This window comes from Terrapene carolina, unplaced genomic scaffold (genome assembly GCF_002925995.2).
Source record: "Terrapene carolina triunguis isolate 2854851 unplaced genomic scaffold, T_m_triunguis-2.0 Scaffold836, whole genome shotgun sequence".
NCBI lineage: Eukaryota > Metazoa > Chordata > Testudines > Emydidae > Terrapene > Terrapene triunguis.
The window spans coordinates 3,925,056-3,940,143 of NW_020665187.1; the positions used below are offsets into that span (position 1 = coordinate 3,925,056).

General features: G+C 48.7%; 1 protein-coding gene across 4 annotated transcripts in view; it reads left to right on the plus strand.

Moving 5' to 3' along the window:
• Positions 1-6,787, plus strand: part of TFCP2 (transcription factor CP2) — a 42,154-nt gene extending 35,367 nt beyond the window's left edge. For 2 of the 4 annotated variants that reach the window (XM_026660711.2, XM_026660712.2), the window contains exons 12-15: positions 738-970; positions 2,077-2,219; positions 3,886-3,937; positions 4,149-6,787. In XM_026660711.2, coding sequence (XP_026516496.1) covers positions 738-970; positions 2,077-2,219; positions 3,886-3,937; positions 4,149-4,186 — 466 coding nt within the window. In that variant the 3' untranslated portion in view covers positions 4,187-6,787. The remainder of the gene's footprint in view (positions 1-737; positions 971-2,076; positions 2,220-3,885; positions 3,938-4,148) is intronic. The other 2 variants (XM_026660713.2, XM_026660714.2) reach the window with 1 other exon arrangement.
• Positions 6,788-15,088: the final 8,301 nt, after the last annotated feature.

The following is a 15,088-nucleotide window of genomic DNA, read 5'->3' on the forward strand; positions in this document are numbered from 1 at the left end:
AAGAGCTGAGCTCTCTTGAAAATCTGGACCGGATCATTAGTGCTGGACAGTCGCAAAATCTGGCCTCAGGTGACGGGGGTAGAAAGAAACGTCCCTTGTGGGCAAGTTCCTCCATTAGGGAGCTTTCCTTGCATCTCCACGTGAAGCCTCTGGGACTAGCTTGCAGTTCCAATCACCCTTTGCCCGAGATGGAGGATCAGCTAGTGGAGAAACTGTTGCAGGAATTGCAACCAGACAGAGAAGCACAGAGCCACAGGTGGTGTACCAATATCGGGGTGTGTTTTGGGAGAGCATGGATTTCTGATAAGGGACGGCAAGAGTCGGTGCTCGTGTGAGCATTCCAGGGAGTTAATGTACCAAGTCGGATGACTGGTGAGATAGCACTGAAACGTTGTCGCAGCTTTGCATGGGGGTGGGGGAGCAGACATTAGTCACCTCCTAGCTGACTCAATTCAGAAATTGCTGTGACAAGCTTCATCTGTTTCCTATTCCAGTGTTATCCACTACTCTTGCCGCAGCCTAGGGTCTCCCTGCTTTAAACCCCAGCCCATCCACTCCCAGCTGCTATTAATCCCACTTAAGAGGGCTGAATGGGACACTTGGCAGCCAGTCCTCACGGCCCTTAATTGGCCAGGAGTCTGAATGCTGCCTGATTCCTCCCCCCCCCTCCTTTTTTTGTGTTGTCTCCATGAAACAAAACTTGCTGTGATCTCCCTCTTGTTTCTGCCTGAAGACAGGCCTGTGTGTCTGGTCTTCTGCATCAAGGAGCCTGAAAAGTGGAGCGTGGGACCTGAGCATCAGGGAAACTGGAAACATGCTCACGGTAAACTCAGTGGTATTCACCTGTTACGCCCTCCCTCCCGCAGGATGGTACGGCCAAGGCTGACCATCTACGTGTGCCAGGAGCCTCAGCCGCTGAGGGACCAGCAGAAGCATGAGGATGGGGAGCCGGCAAACAGTACTTTCTTTGGTAAGAGTTTCCAGAAGGGGTGACGTGCTTTCTCCCCTCACGTGCTGCAGTTATGGCTTAGTGCTGTGGGATCTTTACAAAAGCAGCAAGTAGGATATCAGTCATCTCAGAGGAGAAGCAACATGGTGCAGTGGATAGAGAACGGGACAGGGACTCCGATGATCTGAGTTCTAATCCTGGCTCTTCCACTTTGGGCAAGTCACTTCCCTGCTGACACTGTTTCTGTCTATTTTAAGCTCTTTAGGGCTTGATATTCTCTCAATATGTGTACAGTGCCCAGTAAAATGGGACTTCAGTCTCAGCTGGTGCCTCTAGTCATTACCATAATGCACGTAATCTCACATAGAGGCATACAGGAATTTTATGCAAGCTTGCCTCCATTTTCGGCTGCCCTTGCTTATGCTAGCCCCTATCATTCTCGCTTTTTTGCTGCCAGAAGGTGGAAGGCTTCCCTGGAAGATAACCCAGCATCAGCATGAAGGCAGGAGGGCTGTTGGCTCCCACACACAGCATTTGGGGGAAGGTTGAGTGGGGTTAGAAGGAGGGCTCTGTGTTGACCTGCCATCATTCCAGCCTGCTGGTTTTCTCCTCCCCAATCAAAACTGTGGCTGCGGCATCTCATGGTTGGCACGGTGCCTGCACTGGGCTGATAAATTATGGCTCGTGTGAGAATCCAGCATGGCCTAGACGCACTGACTGACCTACTTTTCTGGAGCGGCTTGATGCGAGCACATCCACTTTCGGCATTCTGGGAGGAAGCCGCAAAGCCAGTGGGCTCTGTCCTTCCGTCTTGTTACGACTCCGTAACCCGCATGCTTCCCCGTGTCCCCTCCAAGGCGATGGCATTGGTATTCCAAGGGGACTCGTCAGTCGCAATTCGATTTCTTTTGGCCGAGTGGAAATAGCCGGGAATGGTGCGGAGTCACGTTTGGCCACCATTACTGAGATGGGAGGGTCATTCCGTTCTGTTTATACAGCAGTGGGGCCGTGATCCGTGACTGGGGTGCCTAAGCACTACCATAATATTGACAGTATTCAGGCAGCTCAGACACGCTCACAATAGATGCTTGGGAAGCTAATTGTAACCGCTCTTGTCCCTGTTGCAGTATATCACGCTATCTATCTGGAAGAGCTGACAGCAGTGGAACTGACAGAAAAAATAGCCCAGCTGTTCAGTATCTCCTCTCGACAGATCAGCCATATCTACAAACAAGGCCCTACAGGGATACACGTACTGATCAGCGATGAGGTAAGTGCCTCTTGGCACTTAGCCTGGAGGGATCTTCGAGTCATGGTGGCTCAGCTCCTTTCAGTCTGTTGCCAACCTGGTCTGGTTCTATGATCTCTGACATGGGGAAACGTGCTAAGGATTGCAAATGGACAGGAGTGGTTTGAATATTGGCCCTTTGCAGGTAAACAGCTTAGGGGCCCTACGTACCTGTCTGCAGAGCCCAACGGGCTAGATTTTACAATTGCATTTGTGCTCTCACCTGTAATACTTCTTGCGTTCCTCAGTTTCAAAGCATTAATCCTGAACCCCCCACCCTCATTTATCCCCATTTTACAGATGCCAAAACTGTGCCCAAGGCCACAGAATTGGTGTTGGGGCCCAAATAAGGCCCTGGAGGGAATCCAGGCTCCCAGGTCTGTGCTTAGGCCATGGCACTTAAGATCTGATCCACCCAATGTTGCCTGTTTTAAAGGGAAAGCTGGAATCACTCATTTCGAGTGGGTTTCCCAGATCGCTTTGTGTGCAGGGGGCCTGAGTCTTCGTGTGAAGTTGGGCACCTTTACATTGCTAGAGAGCTGGGAAGGAGCCTTGATGTAAATGAGAACCAGGCCCACAGTGAAGTATCCACCTAATACCTGGCCCATCCTGTCTATGGGCAAAGTCCTGGATGATCTCCTAGGTCTCTCTAACGCCTGTGGGATCCATATAACCCTCACTGTCCAGTGCAACTGAATCGCTAGGAGGGGCGGTTAGCTGCAGCATGTGTGTGGCCAGCGTCAAGTCCGCTTTAGAAGAAGGGAAGTGAGAAGTCCAGCCTCCCAGTTGGGCTTGCGGCCTGCTCAGCCCACTCATCTAGTACTGGCACAAACCGGTGGGGTAGGTGCTGCGACTCCTGCCATGAAGGTTGCAGAGAGGTCTCTAGAAAGGCGAACGAAGCTTTTACTAATAGCCTCTATGCGGGCTACTGGGACTTGACTTCAAGGATGTGGCGCAGGAAACAGAACTTCTGCCTTGAATCTAAAAATAAATGCAAACGCCCTGAGCAAACGCTGCCCATCCAGCATGTAACAATATTGCCACTAACACTTAATTATAACCAGACTGTCACAGGGTGGCCAGCCCCTTAAGGGGAGATGAGCCTCAGTCCATCTGCGACCAGCTTGTCTCGCCTCCTTACCGAGTCCCACTGTGGGACGTGGGACTCGGTGAGGCACTGCTGGTCCCTGGGGAGGGAAGGGAGCTCTAGTGGGAGTGCTGACTGCAGTTCCTTAGGCTTCTGCGTAGGCTTTTTCCACAGCTGGGGAGGCAAGTTAAGATGGGGGGCCTATCTTTTTTTCTTAAGGGGCCAGTCACCCTGATATGTGCATGCTTTCTCGTTCGTTCTCTCTCATATTTGAGGAATTGGGAAGGGGCTTCAATATCTGTTCTCTTGTTTCATTGGCTGGTTTGGTTCTGCTGTATTTCAGATACCCACCCCCCACCCACCCCCCGCTCTGGGTATAATAATTCCAGGTGGTGCATTCTATACACCCCAAAGCACTGTAGTGGCTGAATCGCTTCCAGCTCTTTCAAGGGGCCGGGCCTAACCCCACCATTGAATGACTAATACATATATGAAATTGAGCCTCAGTCCTAAACGTAAACACTCCCTAATGGATTCAACTGATCTCATGCCTTCTTTCAGATGATTCAGAACTTCCAAGACGAATCGTGTTTTGTTCTGGACACAATGAAAGGTAACTGAATGCATTCAATGTGCCTTTATAAAACAGTTGGGTGCTCCCCTCTCCTCTTCGATTTCCTTTCTCCTCTCCCCCCCCCCCCCCCCCAAACCACTTGTTTGGCAGTCTTGAGAACTCTTCTCTAGAAAGAGGCATGTTGAATTGAAATTGAAAGCTGCTTTCCTTGTGGCTGGAGATGTCTGACGCCGCTCTGCTTTCTTTGCAGCTGAAACCAATGATAGCTACCACATCATCTTAAAATAAGAGGGAACTGGACTAGGAGAGAGCCCGTAGCCACCTCTCATCACACACAAAGACCCATCGCCTATTGCACAAGGATGCCAGCAGAGATCAGAAATTCATGGGAGGCTTCTGTAAAGATCCCGGTCTTTGTTGTTACTGCGCGGTACCTTCTGGCAGGTGACCCACCCCACCCCCCCCGTAGCTCTTCTGGCATGCAGCCTGCTGATGATGATGATAGCGCACTGCTTAACCTCTGGAGTTTGAAATGGAAGTAGTTGCAGATGTGAGGCTAAACTTGCCAGGTTGTGTTGTCCTTCGCTATTGATAGAAACTTGCCTTTGTGTCTTGGGACCTGCGTATGGGTTTAGTGATAAGTGTGTTACATTTTGAGAGGAGTTGGCTCCTGTGATTGTGCTGGAGACTTGCAAGTGAACATCTATTCTAATAACTCAACCCAGCAACCTCTCTGGCCTACACAGCAACCTCTCAAACACCCCGCCCCCCAAAATAAACCTTCCAACTGCACTGATGGAACTGGGGGGAGGAAGCATTATTTTTTTAAGCTTCTCTTTGACATTGTCGGACAGCTGCATTGTGAAGGCGTTATTCTCATTCTCCCAATCCTTGTTGGTTTAGTTCCTGCGTGTGCGTGTGAGAAAGAGATTGATTGTAGTTCTGTCCTCCATGTCCGTGTCAAGACCTTCAGGAACTAACTCCATTCTCATGGATTTATAAGGTCACTGTCTATATGGACAAACATGGCTTTACTCTCAAAGCTCACGTGACTTTGGAAAAAAAAAATGAAATTTGATGATGAATTAGCTAACTGATGATATGGTCTGTTTCCTGTATGATTTTTTTTTATTAAAAAGGAACTAAAATTCTTGATCTTTGAGGTGGAGGGGAAGTGATAAACTTCTGCTGTACCTTCATTGTAAACTTGGGTGACACTTTATTGGCATGTTGACTTTTTTATGTCTCATTGGCCTGAAACTCACTTTCGGAGCTGAAACAGTATGGGACCAGCACTGAAAAACATTGACAGAGCAAGAGCCTGCAGGCTGTGCTTTAAGCTACTGAAAACGCCATGGCGACAAAAGGGCCTAGATACAGATTTCCAGGACAGCAGCCGTTGGGTCTCTTGGGTGTTTTAAAAAAAAAAAAAAATCGGCTTCCTAAAACAGATGCCTGAGCACATGCCCCTCTTTGTGAGAGCACCTATTATAGCTTGAAATAAGATGTTCTAAATAAAAAGCATCTTATAATAAAGTGAGGCCTGGATTTATATTTGCCCAGAATGTCAGGTTCTTGGGTAAACAGATGGTTTTTATAAACATACATGAAATATTTTTACAAGAAACATAATACAAAGCAGATGTGTTCAAATGATTAGGTTGTGACATTAACCAACACAAGGCAGGAAATGCCAGGTTCTGAGTTGGACCAGGAAAGGCCTAGCTGGGGCGGGGAGTAATGCTGCGTATGCGACAGTCTGACAATCATATCTCCATAGTTCTAAACAGCTGGTAAGATACTGACTGCTCCTCTTATAACCCTAAGAAGACCTGTATGAACTCCCCTCTGCCTCCAATTCATTGGAAAGCCCTAAAGATGGCAATCATTATGTATCTGTTCCAATCCCCCCTTCCCTCTGACGATGATGGCTTCTGTAGATGCTATTTAGTGATGCGTCTGAGAGCCTTTCACCTCTAGACTGGATTGGAAATAATGAAACAACTCAGCGATCGCGCAAGAGTTGTTGGCCATTTGATGGCTGCTTGGTAGCCCCTGTGTGAAAGATGCTGGAAGTCCTTGTCCCCCCTTGCCCCCCACATTTCCTAGCAAAGACCTGTCAATGCCATATCATTGGCATTGTTGGCGAAGAACTGAGTGAGCCATAGAGACTGAGCCAGAAATAGCCCCTCCGGGTTGATGGTGAGTAACGTTTTGCAGGACAATGTGCGAACATGCCGTGCCGCTTGCTGTTTTGTACCTGTTCTGGGGATAAATAGAGGACTTCGGGACAGCCTCTTCTATCCAGTTTTGTCACCCAGGGCTGAATTCACTTCAATGCCAAAGCAGTTGTTTTTTCCTGGGTTTTGCTTAAAAGGACTCTCTGAAAGCCCCTTTGTATCACGGCCTGATTTGTGGGCAGCAACCTGCGTTGTTCCTCTACCTGGCTTTTTGATGGCTTGTGTCATAACAGTTGTCATGTTTGAATCTTGAACTTAGAGCTAAACACTCTGAAATTGCTGCGGCTCTTTGTTCTGTCATGGATCTTTGCCTAATAAACGTGGAGGCCTCGGCCACTTAAATCGATGGGGCTAAAGATGCCAAGAAAATCTTAGAAAAAGCTGGAGCGATTTCACCTGCTTTCCCTGCTGAAGAACGGTGTGCGCTACTGATGAATTGACAGGATTATGAACTCTGCATACAGAGGTGCTATTCTTTTGGCAGCTGGCCTTTTGTATCTATTGTACTACATCAGTGATAGATTGGGAAGATACCTGTATTTTAATCTGGGGGGGCCGGGTTCTCAGTATGCAAGAGGCGTAATAGAAAATGTACAATAGTGACAGACATTGAATATTTTGTATCCATGTTTCTGGGTGCGTACAGATTCTTAATGAATCCATTGTTTGAAAACATAAACTTGTGCGTCTGTGTTGTCTATCTACAACAGCTTGTTAAACAGTCCCTCAGAGAAGGGTCAGAGGGCAGAACAGCCAGAGGTTCACCTCTCCTCCCCCTGAAACTTAATGGCCAGTACTGGAAATAAAAGATTAAAATAAAGGGGAAATAGAAATCCTCTTGATCAACTGCTTCTTTGCCTAAACAGCTTCACTAAAGAAATCACTTGACTTCCTTATTAGCTAATTTAATGAAGATGAAAACTCTCCATTTGAATTGATACCCAAACTTGGATTTTTAGAGCAAAAAAATTTTGGTGGGTTCCATTCCCATCATCAGCTGATCGAGGTAAGTGACAAAGTTATTGAATATGTGGAAAAAGCTGGTGGCAGGCTGTGTAGAGAATTCCTTCATTGAAACTGGGCTCTTGCTTGCCTTCTGGGTCCTGTCTAATTTGACACTGTCCATCCAATGCACTTCATGTTATATTGTGAAAAGTTTTCATACAGCACCTCTCAGATTCCTACTGGATGGAAAACAGTGCTGCATGTTGTCTTTCTGCCTGCCCTTTTAAGAGCATGAATTAGTAGCCCTTAAGTGTACTTAACAAGCAGAGCTAGAAACAGGATCCCCAGTGAGAGAATACAGTAGATGTTAAGTGAATGACCAGTAATTGAAACTTGCCCCATATAAAGCTGTATAGTGGATTGAAAAGAAACTGAATTTAATGTGAGAATTGGAATCTGCTGGAAAGCTTTCTGTACTCATAAAAAGAACAGGAGTACTTGTGGCACCTTAGGGTACGTCTACACTACGAGATTAATTCGAATTTAGATAATTCGAATTTGGAAAACAGATTGTATAAATTCGATTGTGCGCGGCCACACTAAGCACATTAATTCGGTTTTTAACCACATTAGTTCGGTGGTGTGCGGCCACACTACCCCTAATTCGAATTTACAAAATCGATTTTGGTGCTACTCCGCTCGTCGGGGTGGAGTACAGAAATCGATTTTAAGCGCCCTTTAATTCGAAGTAACTGGCTCCGTTGTGTGGACGGGTTAAGGATTAATTCGGATTAACGCAGCTAAATCCGAATTAAAGTCGTAGTGTAGACCAGGCCTTAGAGACTAACAAATTTATTTGAGCATAAGCGTTGGTGGGCTACAGCCCACTTCATCGGATGCATTAGTCTCTAAGGTGCCACAAGTACTCCTGTTCTTTTTGCGGATACAGACTAACACGGCTGCTACTCTGAAACCTGTACTCATAAACTGATTCTTTCTTGATTTTTTTAACTAGTCTGGGGCTTAGATTCTCCAACTGCTTTTTGACTCAGTTGCCCTTTGACCCCCTACATCAGGCTGCAGCTGCTCACTATTTCTAAAATAAGGTGCTTTTGCTTATTCCGGCTGGTTCTGGCCTTTCTAATCTCTTGTCTAGACTCCTCTGTAATTCCACTTCTGGCCACCTTATTTCTTCCATCTGGAGCTGTTTACACCCAGAGCTCAGCAGTTGGGCTTCTTCACTGCAGAGATTGCATTTATCCCATTACTACCCTTACTAACAATTCAACCTGAAGTTCTGTTGATAACATATGGTGGCGGCTTATCTTAGTGTAAGTGCCGATCTGGGGATTTGTTAATGGGGGTCCTCTTATCGTCTTTCTAAGTTGATTTTTGCTGGTCTTGTTAGAACTCTTCAAGGGGCGGGCTGATTCCATCATCACTGTGGAGTTTACACTTAAAAGATTTGTGGAGTTACCGTTTGAATGTTAACTTTCTCTTCCTTAGATCTAGCTAATCCAGCTGTTGCTTCTCAATTCTTGTTTCTTTTTGTAACTGGTTCATGATTGCCTTGGGGTTTAAACTGTAAAGATTGTGTTTAATGATCTGTAAGGCTTGGCGATCGCTGTACATGGGAGAATGAGAGAATCGTTTCCATCCTGGAGACCTCAATGATTGAAAATGCACAGAGGCTCCAAGGACCCTTCTGCTAAATGCATCTTTATTGCACACACTCCATCCAGTGGTGATCCAGGATATTACATTACTTAACATTTGTACGCTTTGTAATTGAAGGGTGAGTAATATTAAAGTGAAGCTAACTTTTGCCCTAAAGCGAATTCATTTTGCAATACTAGAGCTCACCCCAGCCTTGTTCCTTTCAGCTGTAGCTGCAGGCAGGCAAAGAGCTGTGTTGTACAGAAGATAGGTACTCGGGGACACAAAGCAGATAGTGGATTTTGGGGGTGGAGGGGCAGTGTATGTTTGGTGGGCTGGTTTTTGCCCGGATTCCTCGGTTGTTGCCTGCACTCTTGATACCTTAAATTTGTGGAAGAGCAAAAGCTTCACCTTATTCCGCCCTATGCCCTGTTCTCTGTTGCTGTCACACTATGTGATGTTAAAGCTGCAGTTCTGTGTGTTATGAAGGTGACAGTTTACTTTTTAAAAAGCGTATGCGTCTTGCTTTAATAAAACAAAAAAAAACCCAAACGCTCCTAGCTGTGGAGCAGCTAGAGAAAAGCCTGACTGTCTTCCTCTAACGGCTCTACTAGCACAAGGCAAAAAGCAGTGGTGGCTCTTTTACAAAATGCATCTCTCCACCCACTCCCCTGCACCCTTGCTCGGTTTTTAACCTGCACTACTATATTCCTCCCATGCTTCTTCCCAGGGCCTGATTTTCCTTTTGCAGCTGCGAGAGCTTCTCCCTCGCACCCTTAGCCACGCTGCTCTGGGGGCTAGGCCTCCGACTACAACTCCCAGCAAGCCCCTCCTTCCGGACTCCTTTTCCCAGCGGCCAGTGCGCAGGCCGGGCTGTCAGGACTCTATTTCCCAAGCTGCCCCGCGCCCGGGCGGGGGAGAAGTCACGTGCTCCGGGCTATATAAGGGGAGGCGCTGCGCCGGCAGCCCCATTGTTATCGCGGAGCGGAGCCGGGGCGGGTGTGTCCGGTTAGAGCCCGAGAGCGCCGAGCCGCCTCCGCCCCGCTCCGCCCGGCCGGACCCTCCCCCCCGCTCCCCCTGGCGCGGAACCGCCCGGGAGCCCGGGCCTCGCCCTGCAGCCCCGGCCCGCTCGGCGGGGAGGAGGGAGCGGCGGGGAGGGACCCGCAGCCGGTGAGTGACGCGGGGGCAGTAGCCCCTTCCCGGGGGGGGGGCGACTGGGGGACCCCGACCCCTACTGGGGGCGGGTGGAGCATGGGGGCTACTTCACGTCTCCTGGGGGGGCAAATATGGGGGGGCTCTTCCCCTCACATCCCCTGGGGGGGCTCTTCCCCTCACATCCCCTGGGGGGGCTCTTCCCCTCACGTCTCCTGAGGGGGGCAAATATGGGGGGGCTCTTCCCCTCACGTCTCCTGGGGGGGGCTCTTCCCTTCACGTCCCCTGGGGGGACAAATATGGGGGGGCTCTTCCCCTCACGTCTCCTGGGAGGGCAAATATGGGGGGGCTCTTCCCCTCACGTCTCCTGGGGGGGCAAATATGGGGGGGCTCTTCCCCTCACGTCCCCTGGGGGGGCTCTTCCCCTCACATCTCCTGGGGGGATTGGGGCATTTCCCACATGTAGGGGGGCATATGTGGCTGGAAGGGAATTGCGGTGGGTGGCAGATACGGCATCTGCTCCCCCTTGGGTGGGGCGGTCAAATGGTGTTGGAGGGTAGGTGGGGTGACCCTGCTCCCTTGGGTGTTGGTGCGGAGGCTGCATAATGAGGGGGGCATCCCCTCTGCCTGGGATGGGGGGGCAGGTGGACCATCCCCTTCACCCCTGAATGTTAATGGGGGGCTGTCATATGGGAATGTGGGGCTGTGGAGGATGTATCTGGAGGGGCAGGTGAGGCAGCACCTCCACCCCATCCAAGGGGTTGTGCTGAGGGTTGTAGTGTGGGGCTTTGGAGGGGCGGGGGCATTTGGGTTATGCTCCTTGAGTTGGAGCTGGGAGGGATGAGCTGTAGGGGTCATTATGGATCCTTCCCTGGCCCGGGGTCACCGGAGACATTGTGGTTTTCTGGGGGGGGAGGAGGCAGGATGGATGGAAGATTGTGACTTTTCCACCTCAGGGCAGGAGGTTGGGGGTATTAAAGCATCCCAGTGCTGCATGCTGGGAACAGGCTCTTGGTGATGTGACTGGACCCATTCTCTTGTAGGAGGTGCTGGAAAGCATGTTTCCTTACAGGCATCCAGGCCAAGGGGTCAGTGTGGCATGGCATGCTCCCCTCCCCCACCCCCATTTATAGCCGGAGCTAAGGTCACAGAGGGGATAGAGCTGGCACCGCTGGAGCCTTGCAGAACCAAAGTAACCTCCATGTGCCCCCCTCTTTCCTTCTCACTGACATGATCAGGGGCGAGCTGCCCCCTCAGCTTCACGCTACTCTTTCCACCTTGGTCTGAGTGAAATCTTTCCCTTTTAAACCAGGCGAGGAAAACATCAGTAAAGCCCAGCAGAACTAGTGCAGTTTCTGACTCTGTGACCTTACGCCTGTCCTGTTTGAAGCTTGGCCAGGAAGAAGGTCATGGATGAGTATGGATTTCCCTATCGTTATCCAGCAGCAACCCTAATATCAAAGTCTTTGGAACGTGACCTTGATGCCCATCAAGTCACCATGGGTGACTTGGGGTTGATCAAGCCTTAAAGGCCTGATTCTGATATTAAACGGGCCTCTATGAGCATCGGCATGTATTGGGGTTGCACCTTTTGCAGATGAGCTTAGCTGTGCAGAGGAGGCCCTGTAAGAGTTTTAAAAGGTACGTCTAGCCATAGCATTTGTGAAAGATAATATCTTAGGGTGCATCTACACGAGGAAAATTCAGGCTATATTTACCTCTGGTGGTAGCAAAAATATAAGCTATAGTGTAGATGGGGTACGGGTATTTCTACTGCTGTCATTTTGATACAGTGGTGAATATAAATAAATCTGTGCCTTGAGTGTGCTATAACTTTCACCATTGCTACCACTGGTGGAGAATGGAGGGTCTGTAGCTTCCGTGATCCTGGTGTGACTCCTGTGGCTCACTATTCTTCCAGAACCTGTTGTTTTAATGAACAGACTGAGACTTGATCTCTGGCATGTCAGCCCTACTAGAGTTAGAGCATGGTGTGTGAAATAAAATAGCCACAAATCTGAATGGCTGACAAAGGATGATAGCTGAACCCAGTGGGAAATCCTGACTGGTTTGTAAACCGCTTGGGCAAGAAGTGCTGAACTCTTGACATTTACCAGGAAGCTGTCACGTCGTGCATTGTCTTAGGGATTGTCCCATATCAGTGGCTAGTCTCTAATCTGGTGTGTAATTAACCTATTTTCTGTGGCTTGTTGACATGGGTTTTTGATGACACTGCCCTAGTCAACTATATAGAAGCCATTTGAGGTCTTGACTGGGTTCTCTGTGCTCTCACTACACTTCAGAGGTGAAATTCTTGGATCTGCATCCAGTCAGATGGTGATGGGAACCTTAATGGTTATTCACATTCTTGTAGCCAGCCTCTAGTTCAGGGGTCAGCAACCGTTCAGAAGTGATGTGCCGAGTCTTCATTTATTCACTCTAATTTAAGTTTTCGCGTGCCAGTCATACAGTCATACCCCCTGATACTAGTCATACATTTTAACGTTTTTAGAAGGTCTCTTTCTATAGGTCAATAATATATAACTCAACTATTGTATGTAAAGTTAATAAGGTTTTTTAAATGTTTAAGAAGCTTCATTTAAAATTTAAATTAAAATGCAGAGTCCCCCCGGACCGGTGGCCAGGACCCAGGCAGTGTGAGTGCCACTGAAAATCAGCTCACGTGCCGCTTTTGGCATGCGTGCCATAGGTTGCCTACCACTGCTCTAGTTTGATACTCAACTTCTGGAACCTGCGCAGAGCTTCCTCCTCCCCCTCCCTCCTCCCCCGTTGAAATGGTTACCATACACCCTCTTAAATAGAAGTTGATGATTGAGGGAACTGCTTCTGAAGTACAATCAAACCCAGTGCAAATCCCTTTACCGTGTATATCAAATACATTACACAGGCTTCTTATTAGAATGCATGCCCTTGTAAAAGAGGTGGGGTGCTTTACTTGCCTTTAGGAGGAATGGTCGACATTGGGTTAGATTCTTTGTGCTTGCTATTTCTTCTCTGGCATTACAATCATTTCATGGTGTTTGTTGTGTTCAGTATTGTGCCTTGGAGTGCTGTATAATCTAGACTCACTAGTATGCTGGAGAGGTGTAGACTACACACGTTTGTCTGGCATTCACTGAAGCAAGCCACTTTACATTTATTCTGAAACAGTTCAGAGTATCAACTACTCTGCATGCTGGCACAGGTATAGAATTGTTCATTTTATATCTAATGCAGCTACCGACACCTGGCCAGTGAGAGCAGCTGTCGTAAGGGCTGCTCTAGTGTATGTGTTGCTTTGTGGCTTTCGCTGGTGTTTGTGGAGGTCTCTAGATGTGGAGTAGTAGCTGTTCACGGCTCTCTCCCAGACCCTCAGCATGTTTCACTGTTCTCTCTCTGACATCACGTTACATCAGTGGGGCGTGTTGCTCTGCAGTGATGGTGCCGTGTCATTCTGGGCAATGTTATTCCTGCTGCATAATTGGTAACTAGTGAGATCATAGTCTGAGATCTTGGGTGAGCTTAGCCCACAGCAGAGGGGTGTGAACCCCTTTCTCTGGAGGCTTCAACTTGGAGGAATGTGAGCCTCCCTTACCTATTTGTTTAAACAAACAAACAAAAAAACCTCCCTTCAAATAGCTGCTGGGAGCAGCCTCGCTTCTCTCAAGTGAACGTGAAAGCACAGGCTAGTTCCTGTTCTTATTGACTATTCCTCATGTCTTAAAGCTGCCTTGACGGAAGAAAATTGGAGTTTAACATTTCACAGCATAAAATGGGGCCTTTCTGAATTTCTGGACTGATCTGATTGAGCATAATCCATTCTTAAAGGTGCCCTGTGCCACCTAGAGCAGGAGTTCATTCTGTGGATAGGGATGAATCCCACATCTAATTATGGTCTGTAGACCAGACAAAACGTTGAGGCCTGTGTGTTGTCCTTGAGCCACAGTGGGGCTGCCACTGATGTCAGTGGCAGTGCGCACAATAATGGAACTAAAAGTTTAGTTGTCATTTATTGTTCAGTCCCTTATTGTCAGAGAGAGCATCATCCTGTGGGAGAATATGCTCCCCTTAGGATCCTTGCAATTTCTCTTTTCTTCCTCTTCCTTTCTCTTCTTCCCATCCTCTTCAGGAAACTCATAATTTCGTCCCCCTTCCCCATCCATCTGCTAAAATGATCAGCAATGAAATAAAGTGCTGTCAGCACTGGCCTCTAAAGTTAACACTCCTGTGAGACCACTGCAGGGCAGGGAGTTCACACTTCTCTGAATCATTATTTCTTCTTCGAGTATGATTGGTCCCTCTATCTATTCCAAACATAGATGCTCATGCGCACCATGCACCGGAGTCAGATGGCTTTCTTAGCAGAGTCCATTGACCCCCGCCAGTGTCTCATGCTCACAGACGAGGATATAATAGGCCGTGCCGGTCCACTCCTTTCCAGTTCCCTCTTACCACCATATGGCCGGAGTCTTAGCTTGCTAAGAGAGTGATTTGCTTTCTCTTTCCTGTATATAGTTGTGCATAGCTGTTTTAGTGTTTCTTCTTAGATAGTTAGTGTAATTTTTCCCCCCTTTTGGGGAAATGGGCTTTAAGAACTGTGCCTCTTGCCCGTGCTCATTTTCTGTGATCGACAAGCACCAGAGTTGCCGCTACTGCTTTGGCGTGGCCTATATCACGGCCCGGTGTGCTGTTTGTAAGTCCTTCGCACCCTGAATATGGGAGGCTCAAGAGCTTAATGGAAGAACCCATGCACCCCAGGGTGCACCCAGATCCGGGACCCGCAGAACCACCGGTACAGAGACCATCACCAGCGGTGAGCGCCCTTCCGAGCACCTCCCAAGCTCTAGATCCATCGGTACCAAAGGTGATGGACAAGCCCTGCCATGAGGGTGAAAAGCATGGACCCAGACCTAAGAGCAGATCCCCATCCTGGATTGCCCAGCGTTTCCTCCCCGAACTGTGCCAGGTCAGATGAGAGGTCGCATGTGGATCCAGCTGGGCCAGCACCCAAGCTGCACCACATTGAGAGCAAGGCAAAGTGCAAGTGAGATCTGGTGGTACTGACGACTGCCTCAGTACCCCCGCAGGCACCCTCACCAGCACTCACACTGTCCGTCATGCCAGTGCCTCTAGGCTCATTGGATCAAGCAGCACCACTGTTGCCGTCTGGGCCCTCGGCTGTGTCCAGGGGGACTCC